The sequence below is a fragment of the Elgaria multicarinata genome, chromosome 10 (genome assembly GCF_023053635.1).
Source record: "Elgaria multicarinata webbii isolate HBS135686 ecotype San Diego chromosome 10, rElgMul1.1.pri, whole genome shotgun sequence".
NCBI lineage: Eukaryota > Metazoa > Chordata > Lepidosauria > Squamata > Anguidae > Elgaria > Elgaria multicarinata.
The window spans coordinates 4,886,668-4,906,241 of NC_086180.1; the positions used below are offsets into that span (position 1 = coordinate 4,886,668).

General features: G+C 43.2%; 1 protein-coding gene across 1 annotated transcript in view; it reads left to right on the top strand.

Moving 5' to 3' along the window:
• ALMS1 (ALMS1 centrosome and basal body associated protein) overlaps nucleotides 1-19,574 on the top strand; it is a 108,740-nt gene that overhangs the window by 15,881 nt on the left and 73,285 nt on the right. Inside the window, exons 2-6 of the mRNA XM_063135695.1 lie at nucleotides 2,103-2,223; nucleotides 6,737-9,056; nucleotides 14,036-14,195; nucleotides 14,599-15,981; nucleotides 17,554-17,678. Of these exons, the coding sequence (XP_062991765.1) occupies nucleotides 2,103-2,223; nucleotides 6,737-9,056; nucleotides 14,036-14,195; nucleotides 14,599-15,981; nucleotides 17,554-17,678 (4,109 nt within the window). The remainder of the gene's footprint in view (nucleotides 1-2,102; nucleotides 2,224-6,736; nucleotides 9,057-14,035; nucleotides 14,196-14,598; nucleotides 15,982-17,553; nucleotides 17,679-19,574) is intronic.

Below are 19,574 nucleotides of genomic sequence, written 5' to 3' on the forward strand. Positions count from 1 at the left end.
GAATGGCCCCCTTTGAGAGTAGGAAATCCTTATCTTTTCAGAGAGTGTAAGTAAACATTTGGGTGTGATGCTTTCTTCCAGCTTTAATTCAGGACAAAAGTGTGACTTGTCAATCAAAGGTCTGGAAACACTGGGCTAGAGCATAACTTGGCTCTGGAGGATATGGCTATTTGTAACACCGAAGATGTTTGTAAGGACTTGCAAAAGCCATTCCCCTTGCTTCTTCCTCTCCCTGCCTCACTGGTGAAAAGGCAGGAGACACATCCTTTAAGCCCAGCTGGGTAAATGCCATGAGGATTGCAGATTTCTTTTTGTCTGTCCATCCAGCAGTGAGGGAAGCAGAAAAAGAAAGTGATCCCTGTCTGTCTGTAGTGCTGTGAAGGAGGCAGGTCTTGGCTGTATGTATTTTCTTTCTCCCAGATTTAGAACATGTAGGGAACATCCTGTTTCCCTTCTGGCTGTCTTTTAACATGAGGATTAAGGAATTCTGGGCCAGGGATAGATCTTTCTAAAACTTTGTGAGTGTTGGCAGAAATGGCTCCCCACTTATTGTGCCATAACATGATAGTGAGGCAGAGGTAAAGTAGGTTTTTTTTCCTTTTTAAGTTAATGTATGACAACCTGAGCAATTTTAAAGAATGTAGTCACTGAGGAAATTATTGTATAGGCGGTGGGTAGGTTAGTGCCTTCATTCAGGCTTGCCTTTTGCACTGATGTTTTGATGATGTCCCTAGAAAACGAAACATTTTCTTGCTTGCTTAAAAAAAGAAACACAGTTAAGAAATACTTTCATTAAAGCCTTTCGCTTTAAGAAGGAATTCTTTGATTTTCAATTTGCATCTCATTTGACCTGTCATTATGCATTAGATCATTCTACTTGGGAAGCTAATTATTTGGCATTAAGGGTATTAAAAGTTTTCTCTTGTACCACTTAAATTACTGTTGCCAGCTTAGTTAATAGAAACATGCATTTCTCTAAGTAGCTTGTTTCCTCCTTCAGATAGTAGAACAGCCAAAAGGAACTGCCAAGGTAAGAATGGGCATGTGTGTTTGAACCTTGTCATAAGGCATAATTGTAGGTTATAAGTGTTAAAATCAATCTGGCTATCTGGTATTTGGAATGGGATATGTTCTCCACTAAAGTAATGAGATTCTTGGAAGAGAAGAAGGTATATGGAGTGTTCTTGCTTGCAATCATGTCAATGTTTTCTCAAGACGTTTGGGGCTGTATTCTAGGAGGAGCAGCTTTATTTATTTATTTATTACATTTTTATACTGCCCAATAGCCGAAGCTCTCTGGGCGGTTCACAAAAATTAAAACCATAATAAAACAACCAACAGGTTAAAAGCACAAAGGAGTACAGTGTAGGAGCCAGGCGGACCTCTCTGGGGAGCTCATTCCACAACCGGGGTGCCACAGCGGAGAAAGCCCTCCTCCTAGTAGCCACCTGCCTCACTTCCTTTGGCAGGGGCTCGTGGAGAAGGGCCCCTGTAGATGATGTAGAAGGTCCGGGCAGGTACATATGGGAGGAGGCGTTCCTTCAAATAACCTGGCCCCAAACTGTTTAGGGCTTTAAATGTCAATACCAGCACTTTGAATCGGGCCTGGACCTGGACTGGCAGCCAATGAAGTTGTAAAAGGACTGGCGTAATGTGATCTCGCTGGCCAGTCCCTGTTAGTAAACAGGCTGCCCTGTCTTGTACCAGCTGAAGCTTCCGGACCGTTTTCAAAGGCAGCCCCACATATAACGCATTGCAGTAATCCAAACAAGAGGTTATCAGAGCATGGATAACTGTAGCTAGGCTATATCTGTCCAAATAAGGGCTTAACTCATTCCCCTAAATTTGTATTATGAAATTTACTTTTATTTTTTAATGATGATATGGTCTTTATAAAAATCACCATATGCCGTTTCTGCAACCTGTGTATCCCAGTGTGATTCATTTTTAGTCACAGCGTTGTTGTGTTACACAGCTTTTGACTATACTTGGTTTTTAAAGCTTATGCCAGTTGGCAGGGCAGTAGCATTAGTAAGAGTGTGGTTAGCAAGCCATGACTTTTCAGTCTTGCCACATCACCCTGTTATTTGTAATCTTGACAGAAATTCAGGACAGTCGCCTCTCTCCCAACCTCCCACTGCAGACGACATACTCAACACAAGGCCGAACTTTCTTCAATGAGACGCTCTTTCAGCAAACTGGAATGGATTTTGCTCCTTTGAAGTGAGGTTAACCTATTACTTGCCAGAACTCTCTTAGCTCCTTTGTTTAATGCAATGAATTTCTGTTTGATTTACGCTGATCGTGTCCCTGGGGTCCACAAATTTTGGCTTGGTTTACTAGCCAAATCATTACCTGTCAGCACCATTAGTTGCAGTCTTCAGATCCTGTGGGGTGTGCAAAGGACTTGGGGAAGTGTGCATACCACTGTGCAGGATGTTTGCAGAAAACATGAGAGAAATGCCCTGCTGCTGCTGCTACTGCCACTTTCTGCAGAACCACATGGAAAGGGAAGGAAGCCACGCTGCTTTTCAAGGAGGGTTGGCATATCTCCCATTGGGCTTTCACTGGAGGTGGCAGCAGCAGAATGGTGCTACTTTTTTTTCTTTTCTTTCTTTCTTTTTGTTGTTGTTGTTGCAAAAAAAATTGTTTACAGGAGGTGGGGGAAACCAAGCACTTTCTCTCCTGCATGTTGGGATTTTCAAGAAGAGAGGGAGACCCTATTTCCTTCTTCGTCTGTGAAAATGCTGCTGGCATTTCCTTCTAAACCCAGCATCTGTGAAAGAAACCATCCAGTTTCTCCCTATGATTAGAGGCATGTCTACACTATGCGAGGGAAGGGGGAGGTTCTCGCGATATGCTGATCGCGAGATCCTCCTCTTAGACCACACATGGCGTGCGATGTCTAGGGAGGAAGGAGGACATCGCACCCTCCGGGTTTTTTTATTGAAGATGAGTGCATGCGCGCTCCAATGATAAGGTTAGTTTTTTTCAAACAAAACACCTGCTCCCCCCCTCCCCCGGGCATGGAGCACCTGAAGAGCTTCATGCCTGGTTCCCTGCTCTTCACATTTACTTGCGAGGAGCTGGGACGAAACCGGGATGGCTGCCCACACCTCTCACGGTATCGGGACGATCCTGAGACCGCAGGAAAAGTAGGGATTAAAGCCGTCCCAGTTATCCCGGGGAAATGGAGGGATCATCCCTCCATGCCTCCGGGACCCCCTGTACATCATGTGGACACACAGGGATGATCTCGGGATGATCTCCGGGATAAGGCATGGTGTAGACATGCCCTGGCACTCTTGCAGAAAGTATCAGTAGTGCTCTTCTGCTATTGGCACCTTCCATAAAAGCTCAGTGGGAAGAAAAATCTCCCCAACCTTCCTTGAAAGAAGGCTTGGATTCTCTGTCCTCCCTGGCCCCTTTTGAAGAAGGCAGCAACAGCAAGGCATGCCTTTGCAGGAAGGAAAAGAAAGGCCCCTATCCCTTTTCTCTTCCCTAAAACCTTCCTTGAGAAGAGCTAGTTCTTTCCCATGAGGAGGAGTTTTGCTGGAAGCCTCCACTGCTAATGAGTTGGTAAGTGAATTTGTCATTTGGTATATCAAGAATTGAAATTTTGCCTGAGTCACCTTAGCCTTGTGTTCCTGTATGTATGTCCTTTGCCATTTCCCCTGCCTTATTTACTAGTGTGAAGGACTGCTTTGCCTGTTACCTTAGCCACGTGGGAGGCTGCTTTTATCTGATGATTTACCCTGTCTGGCTAGAATGTCTGTCATGGATTTCCCTATGAATCCAACCAATTATACAGAGAAATTCCATGCTCATGCTGGATTTCTTGGAGACATCCATCACGATCATGGAAAGTCTTCCTGTAATCAGGAAGAGGATCCATAGGGCCAACTACTGTATCATAGAATCATAGAATAGCAGAGTTGGAAGGGGCCTACAAGGCCATTGAGTCCAACCCCCTGCTCAATGCAGGAATCCACCCTAAAGCATCCCTGACAGGTGGTTGTCCAGCTGCCTCTTGAATGCCTCTAGTGTGGGAGAGCCCACAACCTCCCTAGGTAATTGATTCCATTGTCGTACTGCTCTAACAGGAAGTTTTTTCTGATGTCCAGCTGGACTCTGGCTTCCTTTAACTTGAGCCCGTTATTCCGTATCCTGCACTCTGGGAGGATCTAGAAGAGATCCTGTAGAGTGACACAGTTGGATATTGACAGTGAGGAACATGATAAAGACAGTTGAAGGAAACAGCTGTAAGACTAACTGTATCAAAAGGAGATTTCCAGGAGCAAGGAAATGACAATGTTTTGCAACAAAAACAATGAATACTTGCAGATTTATTAGACGCAGACTGGCAGTTCGAAATAGCACTTAAACTGAGACACAGCGAATTGGCAAGGAACGTAGATGAGACTGGAAGGAAAATGTAAAGCTAGATAGAGAAGAATAGGTTAAGATAAATATCAATTGATAATAAAAGCAGCAAACCAATAAAACACAAAAGGGTTGGAGAGAAAGGCAGATAAGAGAAGCAACGCGGATTAAAAATTGTTCCTTTGTGATACTGGCCTTTGAAGCCTCAGCTTGCCAGTTCACCAGAAAAAGGGGCAATATTAAGAAACACCACTGTGCCACCAGGCAGGAAGGGTTATGTTTCTGCTTGTGTGAAATGGGAGCTGGATGATGATGTAGCCAAGAAAAACTTGGAAGTGCGTCTCTATGTTACTGGAAGGTCAGAGCTGATCCCAGGCTCAGTTGTACCAGTGTGACAGGGATTCTAAGTGTAGCACTTTCGACCTGACGGCAGTATATATGTTTACAACCCCACTAACCTCACTCCATAGAGTTCGATGGCCTTCCTCACTTGAGAGGCTGCTACGACTGAGATACCTAGAGTCCTGGAAGTAACTAGGATTTGCATATATTAAAAGATGCATCTTGAAGGTCATTGTATTCATATAGGCCCAGCATTGGGCAAAAGGCAAGATATAAATATAATAATAATAATAATATTTATTTATTTATTTATTTATTTAAGCATTTTTATCCCGTCATTCAGCCAAAAAAGGCTCTCACGGCGGCTTACAAAATATTTCTTGACAGTCCCTGCCCACAGGCTTACAATCTAAAAGATATGACACAAAAGGAAAGGGGATTGGGAGGGAGGTGGAGGGGGAATAATAATATTAATATTAATAATATAATAATAATATAGGTTTAGGGGTGGGTAAACTCACCCACGCTTGCCTTGGCGGGAGCTCGCCCCTTTTGAAGTTTGGCTTGGACTGACGAGCGCACGGCTGCCATCATGCTGAAATTGCACGCTTGTCCTCCTGCGTCAATGGAAGCTGCCATTGATGCAATTGGGGGGGGGGGTTGTGCAATTTCTGGAGCCTCAATAAATTGTGTACCTCTTTCCTGCTGCATCAGTGGCAGCTGCAAAGGCTCCACTTCTGCATGGTTAAAGGTGCGTAAATGGGGCTTTTACGTATGCCATTGGTGTAGCAGGGGAAAGTGCTCAACTTAAGGAGGCTCTGGAAATTGTGCAATACCTCCATTGTGTCAATGTCAGCCACCCCTGATACTGGGGGCGGGGGAGGGAAGTGTGAAATTTTGGCATGAGGGCAGGGCAGCTGCCAAGCATGCTGGGGGCCCTGCGGACACTTGAGTAGGGCTCGCACTTGTACCAGTAGTGCCTTACTGAGTCTGGGTGGTGGTGCATGCAGGGCAATCCCTCGTGACATCCCTATATAGGATAGGAAGACACCCAACCTCTGCCCCATATTGCCCTTTGCCCCACTTGCCCTCTGCCCAGTAGCACCCTCTGCTTTGTGAAAAATGTCGTCGGCACCAGGATCTGCTTTCCAAGGAGCTTTTGGAGCAACATCAGCTTCCCAGTCTATACTATATAGGGAAGATTTGGGTCCCTGCTTAACATAGATTTAGGAGAAATCCAGGTGTGCCCCAAAGCTATGGATAGAATGGATTTGAATTTGGGAGATCTGGACTCTAATTGTCATTGGCCTACAATCTAATCGCAAGGGGCACTATCCAATAGGGCTGTTCCGCTTCCATTAGTTCTGGTATGCTCATGGTATTCACTGCTTGCACAACAGGGCTTTTGCACTTCTAAAAATAATCCCCAAAATGCTTGTTTCTCGGTTGGGACGGGACAGCAGAACTCCCTTCTATGAACACCTCAGACTTGCCCTGTTCTGGAAACGAGTGTTTCCATTCAATTTGGGTTGTTATTAGAACTGCAAAAGCCCCATTGGGCAAGAGCTGGGTTCCATGGGTGCATGGGCACAATAAGATACTGCCCTAGGTGACTTTTGAGGGTTCCTTCCAGTTTTATGATACCATCTCTCTCCCCTTCCCAGTTGGGTGGATACAGGATACAAATTGTAAATATAATCCCTTTGTAAGCGGATAGTGGAACTGAAAAGTTAAATAACGAATCTTTCAAAGCTGAACTGAACGTTTTCTTCGCTAAACTAAATTCAGAAAACTGTCTGCTTAAGTCAAAAGGGTCCACCTGCACTTCTTGCAGAACACTAGAAGGCCGAAAGCCCTAACAAATTAGCATGCCTGTATGTTGTCACTGCATCTGTTAAAATATTTCATTGAAAGGGCAAATTAAATTATGTTTTGCTTTGACCTGGAAATCTCTCTGGGTTCTGTTAGACTATAATTCAGGTTTGCGTTTTTCCTCTCTCTTCTGTTTCAGAGGGATTCCAGATGTTTCTGAAACTACTCCTGAGGAGACGTCAAGGTGTTTGCAGATGAGTGAAGCTGTGCGGCTGGCCGCCACGGAAGTTGGCTCAGACTCTTCCAGTGACAGTTTTTTCCTGACCCAGCACCCTCTGGCTTTCAGTGCCATGGCACCTAGCAATACTAGCCTTGGTAGCTGCCTGTCCCAGCATCCTCTGGCTTTCAGTGCCATGGCACCTAGCAATACTAGCCTTGGTAGCTGCCTGTCCCAGCATCCTCTTTCGCTTTCTGGGCACATACCTACGAATCAACGGCATTATGATGAAGAGCAAACACCTCATCTTGATATGCGTGCTAAAAACTTGGGCTCCAAGGATGAGAATTCTGGAGTCTTCTATTCGCAGAAGTTGCTAAACCAGCAGCCGGCAACACCTTTCCCTCCAAGGGATTCTTGGGGAATAGGTCAGGATCTGTTCCTTTTGGACAGCAATGTGCCAGCACCTCTCTTGCTTGAAATGCTGGAGAAAGAGGTGGGGTTATCGAAGCACTGTGGGTTCTTATCTTCTGCAAGCTCTTCTTGCAAAAGTGTTTTGGGAAAGGATGCAGACGAAAATGAAATGAGCCAACTAATGGAGAATGTAGTTCTGGTGGAGAAGGAGCCAGCAACATGTGTAGAACCACATCAACAAGAAGGAAGAAGCGTTCCTGAGCGTCAGTCATTAAAGCTGCTTTCTGATTCAGAGGGAAAGCCCTTTAAAATTGCTAGTGACTCACAGGTGTTGGTGTCCTCCAAAGGACATAGGATGGGTTTGGATGACTCTCGCATTATTACTGGGTTATCTCCAAGACCTTTGCTGAACAAGCAGCAGATGCAGCAGGTTTCTGAAACTATATTTGAAGATCAAAAAAGAAAGATTGTTTCAGCTCCAGCTGACTGTAAACTTAATGCCCCTGCACCCCTCCAGCCAGTCATTGAGGCTGCAGAACATGGCGCTAAATGCAGCGGGCAAGTGAACACTGTGGTGGATATCCAGACAGGAGCGAGCAAAAATGAAATAACACTTTCAGACTTCAGCATAGAAAGAGAGCATAAAGATACTGGGATTTCACCTTCCTTTAACGAAAGATCATTCATTGGACATCTGGCTCATCCAATTCATCATTCTACCCCAGGGATTTTTACAACCAGAAGTTTGAAGCAGGAAGGTTCTGGCAAGCCATTCCCAGTCAAATCTGTTCCGCAGGCCTCTCTCTCTTGCTTTCGTGAGGAGATTTTGAAGAATTCTTGTGCCAGTACATGCATTCCTTCTGTGGAAGGGCCTCGTGTGCCTTCAGTGGAGGACACTCACGTACCTTCTGTTGAAGAGCCCGTTACACTCCAAAGTGGGCAAGAAGGAAAACTTGAAAATAGTGATGGTCTCCAAGTCCTACATCCTCTTAAAGGTAGGATTCAGTCTCTACCTTCTCTTAACTTTTTGGAGAAGGTAGGGGCGTGGAACATGAGCCAATCAGCTGAGAGGATGTCTGATGCGTTGGCTTTACATGGCTCAAGTGGCATTTCTCCCAGGCAGAAGGCCTACAGTGCTATTGCAGATTCCTTAAACCACATTTTGTTACAGCAGCAGAACCAGAACGGTCTTACGACAGGGCTGGGGACATCCTTTTGTGGGCCAAACTCCATGCCTGGTGTGCACTCTTACAATAAAAAATCACCACGTGCTTTGCCACTTAGCAGGTCTCAATCTGAAAACTCTGTGATTGCAATCAGCAGAGAGATTTCAAGGGCTGAAGTAAGTCATGAAGCAGGCAAGGAAGATGATCTTCAAGCAGCGAAAGATGTGGGTAGTATTTCAGGAGCTTCTGGAGTTAAGCAAAGTGCTGCTAATATAGAAGATCCACTTATCCAACATTATACAGCCGTTCTAGTCTCCACTGTGTCCAGCGATGAGGAAATGATTGAAAGTGTTGGCAGAAGAAGGGGATCAACTCCAGACCAGTTTATTACCAGTGAAAGGGTTGCTGAACTCCTCAGGGATGAAGCCAGCTCTTGCAGTGGTAGCCAAGAAAAGTCTGATGGCTCTCAAGATAATACCAAAGAGTTGCCAGGCTTTCATCTTTACACCAACCAGATTGGTACGGACCATTTTAGAGATGTTTCACCAGATAGCTTGAATCAAATACTTAGTTCTGGGGCAGGCAGCTGTGCCGATTTGAGACTTTCTTCAAGACAATCCTCAAGACGATCTTCAGCCGTTTCTGGAAAGTTGCATAGCAGTTTGGAAGATGCGTTACAGACTCCAGATGACAGAGAGATAAATATAGAAGAGAGAATACCAGTAAGTCCTTAATTATGTTGCAATCTTCTTTATTATGTTTGCCATTGGCAGTGACCATTGGTATGTTAGATTCAGTACCTTATAATTTGTTTGCGACACACATACATGAATTCTCATGTTATATCTGCAGGTGGATTTTTTTGGTGTGGCCAAACTTCTCCAAGATAGTAAAAAAAAAAAAATTACAAAATGAGACTGCCTTAACTGAGTCAGACCATTGGTCTATCTAGCCAGCAGCAATCCAGGATCTTGGGTAGAGGTCTTTCTCAACCCTGCTGTCTAAAAGGTTTTTTTTTTTTTTTTTGCTGGGGATTGAATCTGGAACTTTTTGCATTTAAAGGCTGAGCTCTACCACTGAGCTCTGGTTCCATTTCTTTGAGGGCTAGCAGGGAATTTTCAGTTCACATGCATGTCCAGTGGCCAAGTGCCAGTTTAAAATAACATCTCATAATCAAATTCATGAAGAGATGGCCCAGTTGCCCGCCCTGCATGATATACCTGTTGCTGGACTATACCTTGGCAGATGGGGGACTCAGAGTTGATTTCCCCCTCCATATAAAGCTTCCTGCACATAGAGAACTAGCCCATCAAAGAGAATGTTCTACCTTGGCCATTTGAGAGATAGGGCTGCATGCTTAAGTATATTGTTCATTGCTTGGTAAATAAGAAAAAAGTAGAAACCGTCATCATTGGAGTAATAATAATAATAAAAAAGGTTACATTAATAGTAGTAGTATGTAGCCATCAACATTTTCATGTTGAACCAGACGCCATATATGTTTAGGAAAGAAAAAAACCCACCTCTGAAATAAAATCTCTGTAATGTAATTAACATATTTTTACTTGATCCTCTTTCAAAGAAGATGATTTGATAAAGCATTCCCCCAATTTTTCCATATAAAGCTACAGAAAAGTTTGAAACACCCCCCATTCCCCCCTCCCCGATTCCCCTGCTGCCTCATCTTTAAGCACTCTAGATAAAGGGCCTTTAATTATTATTATTATTATTATTTATTTATTTATTTCTTATCCGCCTCTCCCTTTGGATCGAGGCAGGGAACAATATTAGAACAGGAATCAATACATCTTAAAAATTCTTGTTTTTACATTGATCTGGATAGGCCTGCCGGAAAAGGCTAGTCTTTAAAGCTGCCTTAAAATCACACAGAGAGTTAATTTTACGAATCTCCTCCGGCAGGCCGTTCCACAATCTTGGGGCGACAGAAGAAAAGGTCCTCTGGGAAACTGAGGTCAGCCAATTTCCATTGGGGGTGTGGAGGGCAGTTTTGGGCAAATGCTCCTGTACAGAACCTGTAGAAACACAGCCCTGTGGTAAGGACTGTTCTGTGTCAAGCATATACCGAAGAATCAGCCCTTAGTAAATGATGCAAATGCTGAGGCTGCTGGCGTGACAGAAAATGTGAATGCGCTGCGACTGCAAGTGAGAGGAGACAAAGTTGACAAAGAGATGCAGCAGTTGAGTGATGAGGGACGTAACGTTCTGTGACTCGTGCGTTGAAAAGCTGCGCATGACCTTCAGTCTCTTCCTTGGAGGCAGCCATTCTGTGATACTCAATACCAGAAATCAACTCTCTGAGAAGACCCCATTCAAGGATGGGTTTTGTATGGGAGGAACTTGTTCACGCCAGCGTGGCCTCAACAACAGCAGAAGTTGGCACAAAATAATAATAATTATTTATTTATTTATTTATTTATTTATTTATTTAATTACATTTATATACCGCCCCACAGCCGAAGCTCTCTGGGCGGTTTACAACAATTATTTGGAAGGCACGTTTTCAGATACCCTAAGTATTCTTTACTTTTCAAGCTGACACTTGAATGAGCATGCCTCTGACCCATCCACCTACCTCTTTAACCTCACTACCTATTAATCATTGATCTTTGGCAATAGAGAATTACATTCAAGACGGCTGTCGTGTGAATATTGTCCTTGCTGGTAGCTGGGTTATATGCTCATTTGGGAGACTTACTGCCTCTACTCAGAATATGTAGCTTTTTTTTAAAAAAAAGTGTCTTCTGGTTCAATAATGTAGCCTTTAGGAGTATTGCCAAGAGGTTTAGACCCATGAGAATAGTTTGCAGTGGACAGAGGGGGCAGGGTCCCCTGGGCAAAGGTGAGGAAATGTTTCCTTTCTCCTTCTCCGCCATGCTTCTTCCTTTAATACCGGGGTGAGCAACTTGTAGCCCTCCAAATGTTTGGACTACAGCTCCCACCAGCCCTAGCCAGCATAGCCAGCGGTGAAGGCTGATGGGAGTTGTAGGCCAAACATCTGGAGGGCCACAATTGACACACCCCTGCTGTAATACAACCAGGGAAGCCTGAGCGTGAAGGCATTTTTCCACACGTACCACTTGCTGGAGCAGGAGCAGAGGAAGCTGCCCTATTTATTTATTTATTTATTGCATTTTTATACCACCCGATAGCCGAAGCTCTCTGGGCGGTTCACAAAATTTAAAAACATTCCAAGTATAAAACAACAGTATAAAAACATGATATAAAATACAATATGAAAGTATATTGAGTCAACCCATCTAGCCCAGAACTGTCAACGTGGACAGGCAGTCGCGCGCCAGGATTTTGGGAAGGAGTTTCCCCAGCCCAACCTGGAGAGGCCAGGGAACAAACGTGGCACTTTTGCATACAAAGCATGTGCCTTAACACTGAGCTGTGGCCCTTTGGCACACGTAGAATGTGCAGCCAAATGCAACTCCAGGTGTGGGTGCTGTTTGGACTCCACTGCTTTGCTGTATTATTCATAGAATCATAGAATAGCCGAGTTGGAAGGGGCCTACAAGGCCATCGAGTCCAACCCCCTGCTCAATGCAGGAATCCACCCTAAAGCATCCCTGACAGAGGGTTGTCCAGCTGCCTCTTGAAGGCCTCTAGTGTGGGAGAGCCCACAACCTCCCTAGGTAACTGATTCCATTGTCGCACTGCTCTAACAGTCAGGAAGTTTTTCCTGATGTCCAGCTGGAATCTGGCTTCCTTTAACTTGAGGCCATGATTCCGTGTCCTGCACTCTGGGAGGATCGAGAAGAGTTCCTGGCCCTCCTCTGTGTGACAACCTTTTAAGTATTTGAAGAGTGCTATCATGTCTCCCCTCAATCTTCTTTTCTCCAGGCTAAACATGCCCAGTTCTTTCAGTCTCTCTTCAAGGGCTTTGTTTCCAGAGCCCTGATCATCCTGGTTGCCCTCCTCTGAACACGCTCCAGCTTGTCTGCGTCCTTCTTGAATTGTGGAGCCCAGAACTGGACGCAATACTCTAGATGAGGCCTAACCAGGACCGAGTAGAGAGGAACCAGTACCTCACATTATTATTATTATTATTATTATTATTATTATTATTATTATTATTATTATTATATCCCACCTTTTCCCCAGTACTGGGACTCAAGGCAGTTTACAAGATTAAAACATGTACAATTAAAACTTAGAAATATAAATTACAAAAGTTTAAATAGAATTAAACCTACAGTAAAATTAAAAACGTGTTATTTTTTTTTTTTAAAAAAAACAGTAACAGATTAAAAGGTGGGGTGGGGGGAATCCAATACATTAACACAAAAGCCGGCTGAAACAAAACTGTTTTTGGCTGCCTCCGAAAGTGTAACACAGAGGGAGCCAGCCTAGCCTCCCTGGGATGGGAGTTCCAGAGCCTTGGAGCAGCCACCGAGAAGGCCCTCTCCCGCATACGCATCAGGCGTGCCTGGGATGTTGGTGGGACTGAGAGAAAGGCCTCCTCAGAAGATCTCAGAGCACAGGCAGGCACATATGGGAGAATACAGTCTTTCAAATAACCTGGACCCGAGCTATAGAGGGCTTTATAGGTCATAACCAGCACTTTGAATTGTGCCCGGAAACAGACTGGAAGCCAATGAAGCTGTTTTAACAGGGGAGTTGTCTGTTCCCTGTACCCAGCCTCGGTCAAAAATCTGTCTGCAGCTATTTGAACCAGCTGAAGTTTCCGAACAGTCTTCAAAGGCAGCCCCACATAGAGCACATTATAGTAATCCAAACAGGATGTAACTAAGGCATGTATGAAGGGGTGTGCACTTGGTTTTATGACATAATTCCTCCCCGCCCCGCGCTGGTTCTTGATAACTGCTTGGAAATACTGCTTTCACACATGGATCTCTTTTAATCAAATTGGGGTGCCTGGCTCCAGGGAATAACTGGGGAGCAGCCACTGCAGATCCTTTGCTTGAGCCAGAAGGTGCCATGCTAGACAAAAAGACTCCGCAAATATCTCCCCACCCCCAATTTTTATTGATTCAGCACTACTAAGAATTTGGAAGGAGAGAGAGTCCTATTGAGTTCCATTAGACTTACTCCTTTGTAAATGTGCATACGATTGCAGCCTTAGTCACCTTGCCTGTAACATTAGATCTGAGAGATTCATCTTGTAAACCTGTGCCAAGACATTGGCGAATAAGCCATGCATTTAATATGTGTGTATATAATAGATTTTTTCTCTTCTGTGACTTCTCTTTCATTTCCAAATACAGCTTAAGTCCCACCTAATTAATATATATATTTCTGGCAAGGAAGAAGCATGGTCTGCCTGCTGTGGGTGGGGTGAGGGATATGTGGAATGCTTGTTTATTTGGGCTTTTAAAGGAATATGAACGGGTGGAAATGTTTGTGTGTGCATATGTGTCTAACACCTGTCTATGTATTATACGTAACTATTACAGAAAGTGGTGTTGAATTCTCACCATTTATCTCCCTCCCCCCCTAAAGAAGTTGAAGTTCTGCAGAATGTTGGGGATTGTCTACATGTACAGATTCCCACAGTCTTTGCCGTGAAGACTCACCTAGGGAGTTATTTCCATCTGTGTGTGTTTTGTGCTGTCCTTCTGCCAAATTGGTTGGTGAAATTTTCGATTGCGCATCGCAGGAGGCCAATCTCTTAATTGCTTTCCCAGATTAATTTTTTTTCCACTTCTTGCATCAGGTATATCTCCGTAACCTTGGCATCGATCAGTCACCTTCATCTATACTGACTCCGTTTATACCCCGAGGGCCAATCAGAGAAATAGAATTGTCTCCGACTGAACTCAGCACACTGAAGTCATCCACTGATTTGTTAACACAGCGCTTGCAGTTATCAGAAGGTATGGTGGAAAATGCATCTGCTTCATCAATGGAGAATATGTGGAGCTATCAACAGCTATTAGCCATGATAGCTAAATGGAACCTCTGGGTTCTGATGTAGTCTATTTCTGAGTACCGGTTGATGTAGGGGAGGATAGTTGCCTTTGTGCCCTCGTTGTGGGCTTCCCAGAAGTACCTGGCTGATTTTATTAAAAGCTAAGAAATGGCTACCAAAAATTCCCAAAGCCTTATCAGTGGGCCATCTTTATTAGGCCAATGAAATGATTAAAAAAAATAAAAATACTCCAGCTTTCAGGATGTTATATCTTGCCTGATGCAGAGATCTGGAGAACACAAAAGTTGGCACATTATTTACATTAGTAAAGAATACTCAGAATTCTAACCCTTCTTTTTTTCTTCCAGGAAACTCATACTCTGTAATAGTTGATATGCCGTCAAGCTTAAACTCTTCCACTCTTAGTCCGCGTGTTCCAGCGGGGTCAGATACGGGCCCTGATAGTCCATTGCCTACAGAGCTCTCTCAACAGCCTTCCAGAGACCATCTCACTCAGTGCAGCACTGTCTGCCATCAGTTGGAGCTGCGTGCTCCCACACCACGTTCTGCAGAGGGCAGTTCTGAGTCTCCAGCTCCCACCTCAGTAGAACAGAGTCACGTAATCCCAGCAGTTCCATCCAACTTTCATTTTGGTGAGGAACAATCTACAAACAGCATACAGATATTGATAGGCGGGCTTGATTCAAAGGAACGTGGTGGAAGTCAAGAGAAGCTGTCTTCTGGCTTGTTGTCTCAGGAAAAAGATGAAAAGTGTATAAGTGAGGGAACCAATTCTTCAAGTATAATTCCTGAAGAAGAAAAAGATGACTCCTTCATAGGGTCCCAAACCCTGAAGGAGATTCAAAAACTTCTTTCAGAGGCAGAAACTAGAACTCCAAGCAGAAACTTTAAATCTGTCTCATCCATCTCCTCCACAGACATGGACAGCTCATTAAAACAAATGAAAAAGATGGATGGCTCAGGAGATTCTGGATCGGTCAAGGGGAGCAGCCCGGGGGTTCAGAGATTATGGTCATGGGATGAGACACTGACCAGGCAAAAAATTCACGAAGATAATACGCTCACCAAAACCGTTAGCTTCTCTGGTAGCTTAAAATGGGAAGGCTTGCCGACTGTGGACTTTTGCAGCGATGAGCTGAGGCCAACATCCCAAGCAGCGAGTGAAGAACACAGGATGGTGAAGCCTGTAAAGCGATCAGAGCCTGAAGGTTGTAATAGTGCAGTGGTAGATAAAAATGTGCCTGTTTTAGTAAACACTGCTGCAGACAGTGAATTGTGCACCCCCAAAGACCTCAAAAAAATCCAGGCCTCTTCTAGTGCCAAGCCCTTGGATAGCATCTCTAATACTTTGGGAAACTTTCAGCAAGTTTTGGAGAAAACCAAGGAACCTAGCAGCAAAGAGGCATGTAGCAGTCGTGGAAGTGAAAATAGCAGCAGTGTGGACTCGCTGGGTATCAAAGTGAAAAATCTTCTGCAATATGAACATCCTGCGATACATGGAACACGTTGCGTAGAGGAGATGGAGCACGATGGATGTGTTCAGAAACCAGTCTCCGTTGGAGCCACAGTAGCTTACAGCAAAGTAGATATTAGTGCTCAAGTGAGTGATAACAGTAGCAGCTTGGACTCTCTGGCTGCCCGTGTTAAAACTCTTCTGGAAGATGAACGGCCTGTGATGCATGCAGCTCAGATACTACAGAGTGCTGAGGAAGAAGAAGAAAAAGCACATGGTAAGCAACTAAGCTTTAGGAGGTCCATGATGCATAATTGCTGGTTTAAGTGTAAGAGCGCAGAACTCATCTCCAGGGTTGAGGTGTTGAGAGAGAGATTGAGGGAATTTCAGAGGGTGAGTGGGAAGTGTTTTGAACCTGTTGCACTCCATAAGATATTGACTGGGTTCAGATGACATGATAACCAACGGTGGGTTAAATAGTCAACAGTGGGTTAAATAGTCAGTGGTTGGTTATTGTGTTGTCTGTCCAGACTTTTTCACACCACAGTTGGTTATTTGGCCTAAATAACCAACGCAAATAACCAAAGCTGTGCAGAGCTGATTATTTGAACAACTGTGGGTTATCGTGTCCTCTGTCAGGCACCGTTGACTATTTTGTCGCACACAGTTTTCGGCGACTTCACAGTCCCCTGGCTAGAGTGACCAAAGTGGTGGCTGCTGCCAGCTAGCCAAATGGCTGATGGGATACCAGCGGGAGGACTGACGGGGGAAGAGGGTGGGGGGATGTGTCAGTCAAACACGCCGTTGACTAATAGCCAACTCCACACTGGCCTTAATCCACACCACTGTTGACTATTAACCCACCATTGACTACCGTGTTGTCCGTGCAGCGATCATCTTACAGTTCTTGATAAATTCCTAAGAATCTTAGCCTTTTTTAAAATTAAAATTAAAATCTAGCCTTCATTCTCCCTAAGATGCATTTAAAGATACATGAGCAAAAATGCTACAGGATCAGTGTCAAGAAGGCAAGGAAAAATAAGTCTGCATTTCAATTTTATTTCTTTTGCTTTGGAGAGTAGCAGTAGTGGGAAATGGTGTAGAATAATGTCTGAAATAGGGCTTGGGCACATGTTCATCTGAATGGTCATCTAGTTTGTAACCCACAATGAAGTGAATATATATCTTGGGACGAGAGCCAGTTTCGACGCAGAAGGACTCGGATTACTGCTACTGTCGTAATTGAACAGGCCGCACACACAAAAGTATCTTTAGGAGTTGTAAATTAGCAGTTTGTGCAAGATTTCCACTAATTGGAGTCTGTCATCAGCTAAGTTCACAAAATGGCAGGCAATTTAGTTGCATCTCTCCAACTAATCAGGTGTTTTGGAAGTGGTCCCAGGTTGCCCAGCTTCTTCGGGAGGAAGGAGAGGAACGATTTTGCCAAAATCAGTGGAAATATTGATAGATTAGCTAATAAGAGTGTACTTGCAGTGCATTTTATAGTACCCTGGGAAATTAATTGACACTTTCGGCATTCTGCATTTGAGTCTATTCAGAAATTAAAGCCATTTTGCAAAATTTTAGGTAATTTGCTCTGAACAAACATTCTAAAGTAATTCCTGAATAGTGTGAAATTTGTTAATATTGTATCTCTCACACATATCTCACTGAACTCTCATTGTGCACACTCTCTCTCTCTCTCTCCATCTCCCAGTTCAATAACCATTATTCTCAATATCTGGATCCCTAGTGATTCTTTTAACATGACCACCACCATCACTACCTGCCAATCCATCAAAATGAAAGGACAGCTAATAGAGGTTTCTTTCTGCGATCTGTCTTATAGCCTGGGTGAAACTGAAGCTGGCTGCTGCAGACACTGTGCCTGTCCTAAGTGAAGAAGACCGGCAGCTCATAGAAGAGATCAAGAGAGGGCAGCTTCTAAGTGTCAGGAAAGCTGGAATTCCTAAGGTATGAAGGAACCTGGGGAAACTAGTAGACAGATTTAGGAAATATCAAAGAGTTGAACTGTATAGCAAGTTCTTAGTTTTGGGCAACCATCTTAAAATCACTAAAAAAGAAATGTCTTGTACAAAGCAAAAAATTTTTGCCGGTGTTGTGCGTGGTAATGGCACGTTAATGAAACTCACACATAGTTTGAAATATGTAGGAAATATTGTAGAGAATTGGTTAAAGAATTGATTACCCACCTTTAAGTCACCTCTCCCAGTAGACTTTCGGTCCCCGAGTTTTAATGTAGTTTAATAAAGATTTGAAGAGGTGGGAATATAAATGCTAGAAAGGACCATTTTACTGAACTGTTATATGCTTTTGATTCATGGTTTCCAGTTTTTACATCTCTGCTCCTGCTGTTACGAATCCAGGTGAATACTATGCTTTCTCCTGACAGTTAAAGCAGTACAACAATGGAACCAATTACCTAGGGAGGTTGTGGGCTCTCCCACATTAGAGGCATTCAAGCGGCAGCTGGATAGCCATCTGCCAGGTATGCTTTAAGGTAGATTCCTGCATTGAGCAGGGGGTTGGACTCCATGGCCTTATAGACCCCTGCCAACTCACCTTTGTCAAAGCTAACATTATTTACTCAGTATTTTAACACTTAATTTTAACTTAATTTTAAATTTTACTGTTTTAACTCTGTATTTTAAATCTTATATCAACTTTGCTGTGTGGTTTTATCCTGGTTGCGCTTTTTATACTGTATTTCGTAATTGTGTTTTAACCTGTTGGGTGTTTTATTGTGGTTTTAATTTTTGTGAACCGCCCAGAGAGCTTCGGCTATTGGGCGGTATAAAAATGTAATAAATAAATAAATAAATAAATAAATAAACATTAAGCTGTGCCATATGGAATTTCATTGGGCTGTAGATCCTGATATTCATGAACTGAATTCTAACAGACATAATAATAATAATAATAATAATAATAATAATAATAATAATAATAATAATATATTTATTTATTTCCCTCCTCTCCCTCTGGATTGAGGTGGGGAATAATACTAAATATTATATAATACATAAAATTAGTTACAAGAGTATATAAAACCAGTACAATATTAAAATAACAATCACAGCATCTTAAAATTCTTAGGTTTAAAATTCATCTGGGTAGGCCTGCCAGAAGAGACTAGTATTTACGGCTGTCTTAAACTCAGAGAGATCTTTAAGCTGATGACTCTCCTCTGGCAGGCTATTTCCCGGTCTGGGAGTAGCAGAAGAAAAGGTCCTCTGGGTAACAGTTGCCAGCCTAGTTGTGGCTGACTGGAGTAAACCCTTCCCAGAGGACCTGAGTGTATGGGAGAAGGAGATCCCGCAGGTAACCTGGACCCAAACCATGTAGGGCTTTAAAGGTAATAACCAACACTTGTACCATAGACTGTACCATACATAGCAGGGCCTATTATTGATCTCATTGTCTGTTACTAGCAATCTACACATGATTACACAACTCCCTCTCACACAGGCACACACATATGTATGTATGTTTTTTTTAATTTATTTATTTGTTTGTTTATTACATTTTTATACCGCCCAATAGCCGAAGCTCTCTGGGCGGTTCACAAAAATTAAAACCATAATAAAACAACCAACAGGTTAAAAACACAAATACAAAATACAGTATAAAAAGCACAACCAGGATAAAACCATGCAGCAAAATTGATATAAGATTAAAATACAGAGTTAGAACAGTAAAATTTACATTTACATTAAAATTGTGTTAAAATACTGAGAATAAATTTTATTTGCTTGAAATGCAGGCTTGTATATAATTATATAATTATGTGTAATTTGTGCAGGTAATATGTTAGTAGATATAATTAGAACATCAAGTATTGCAATTCCC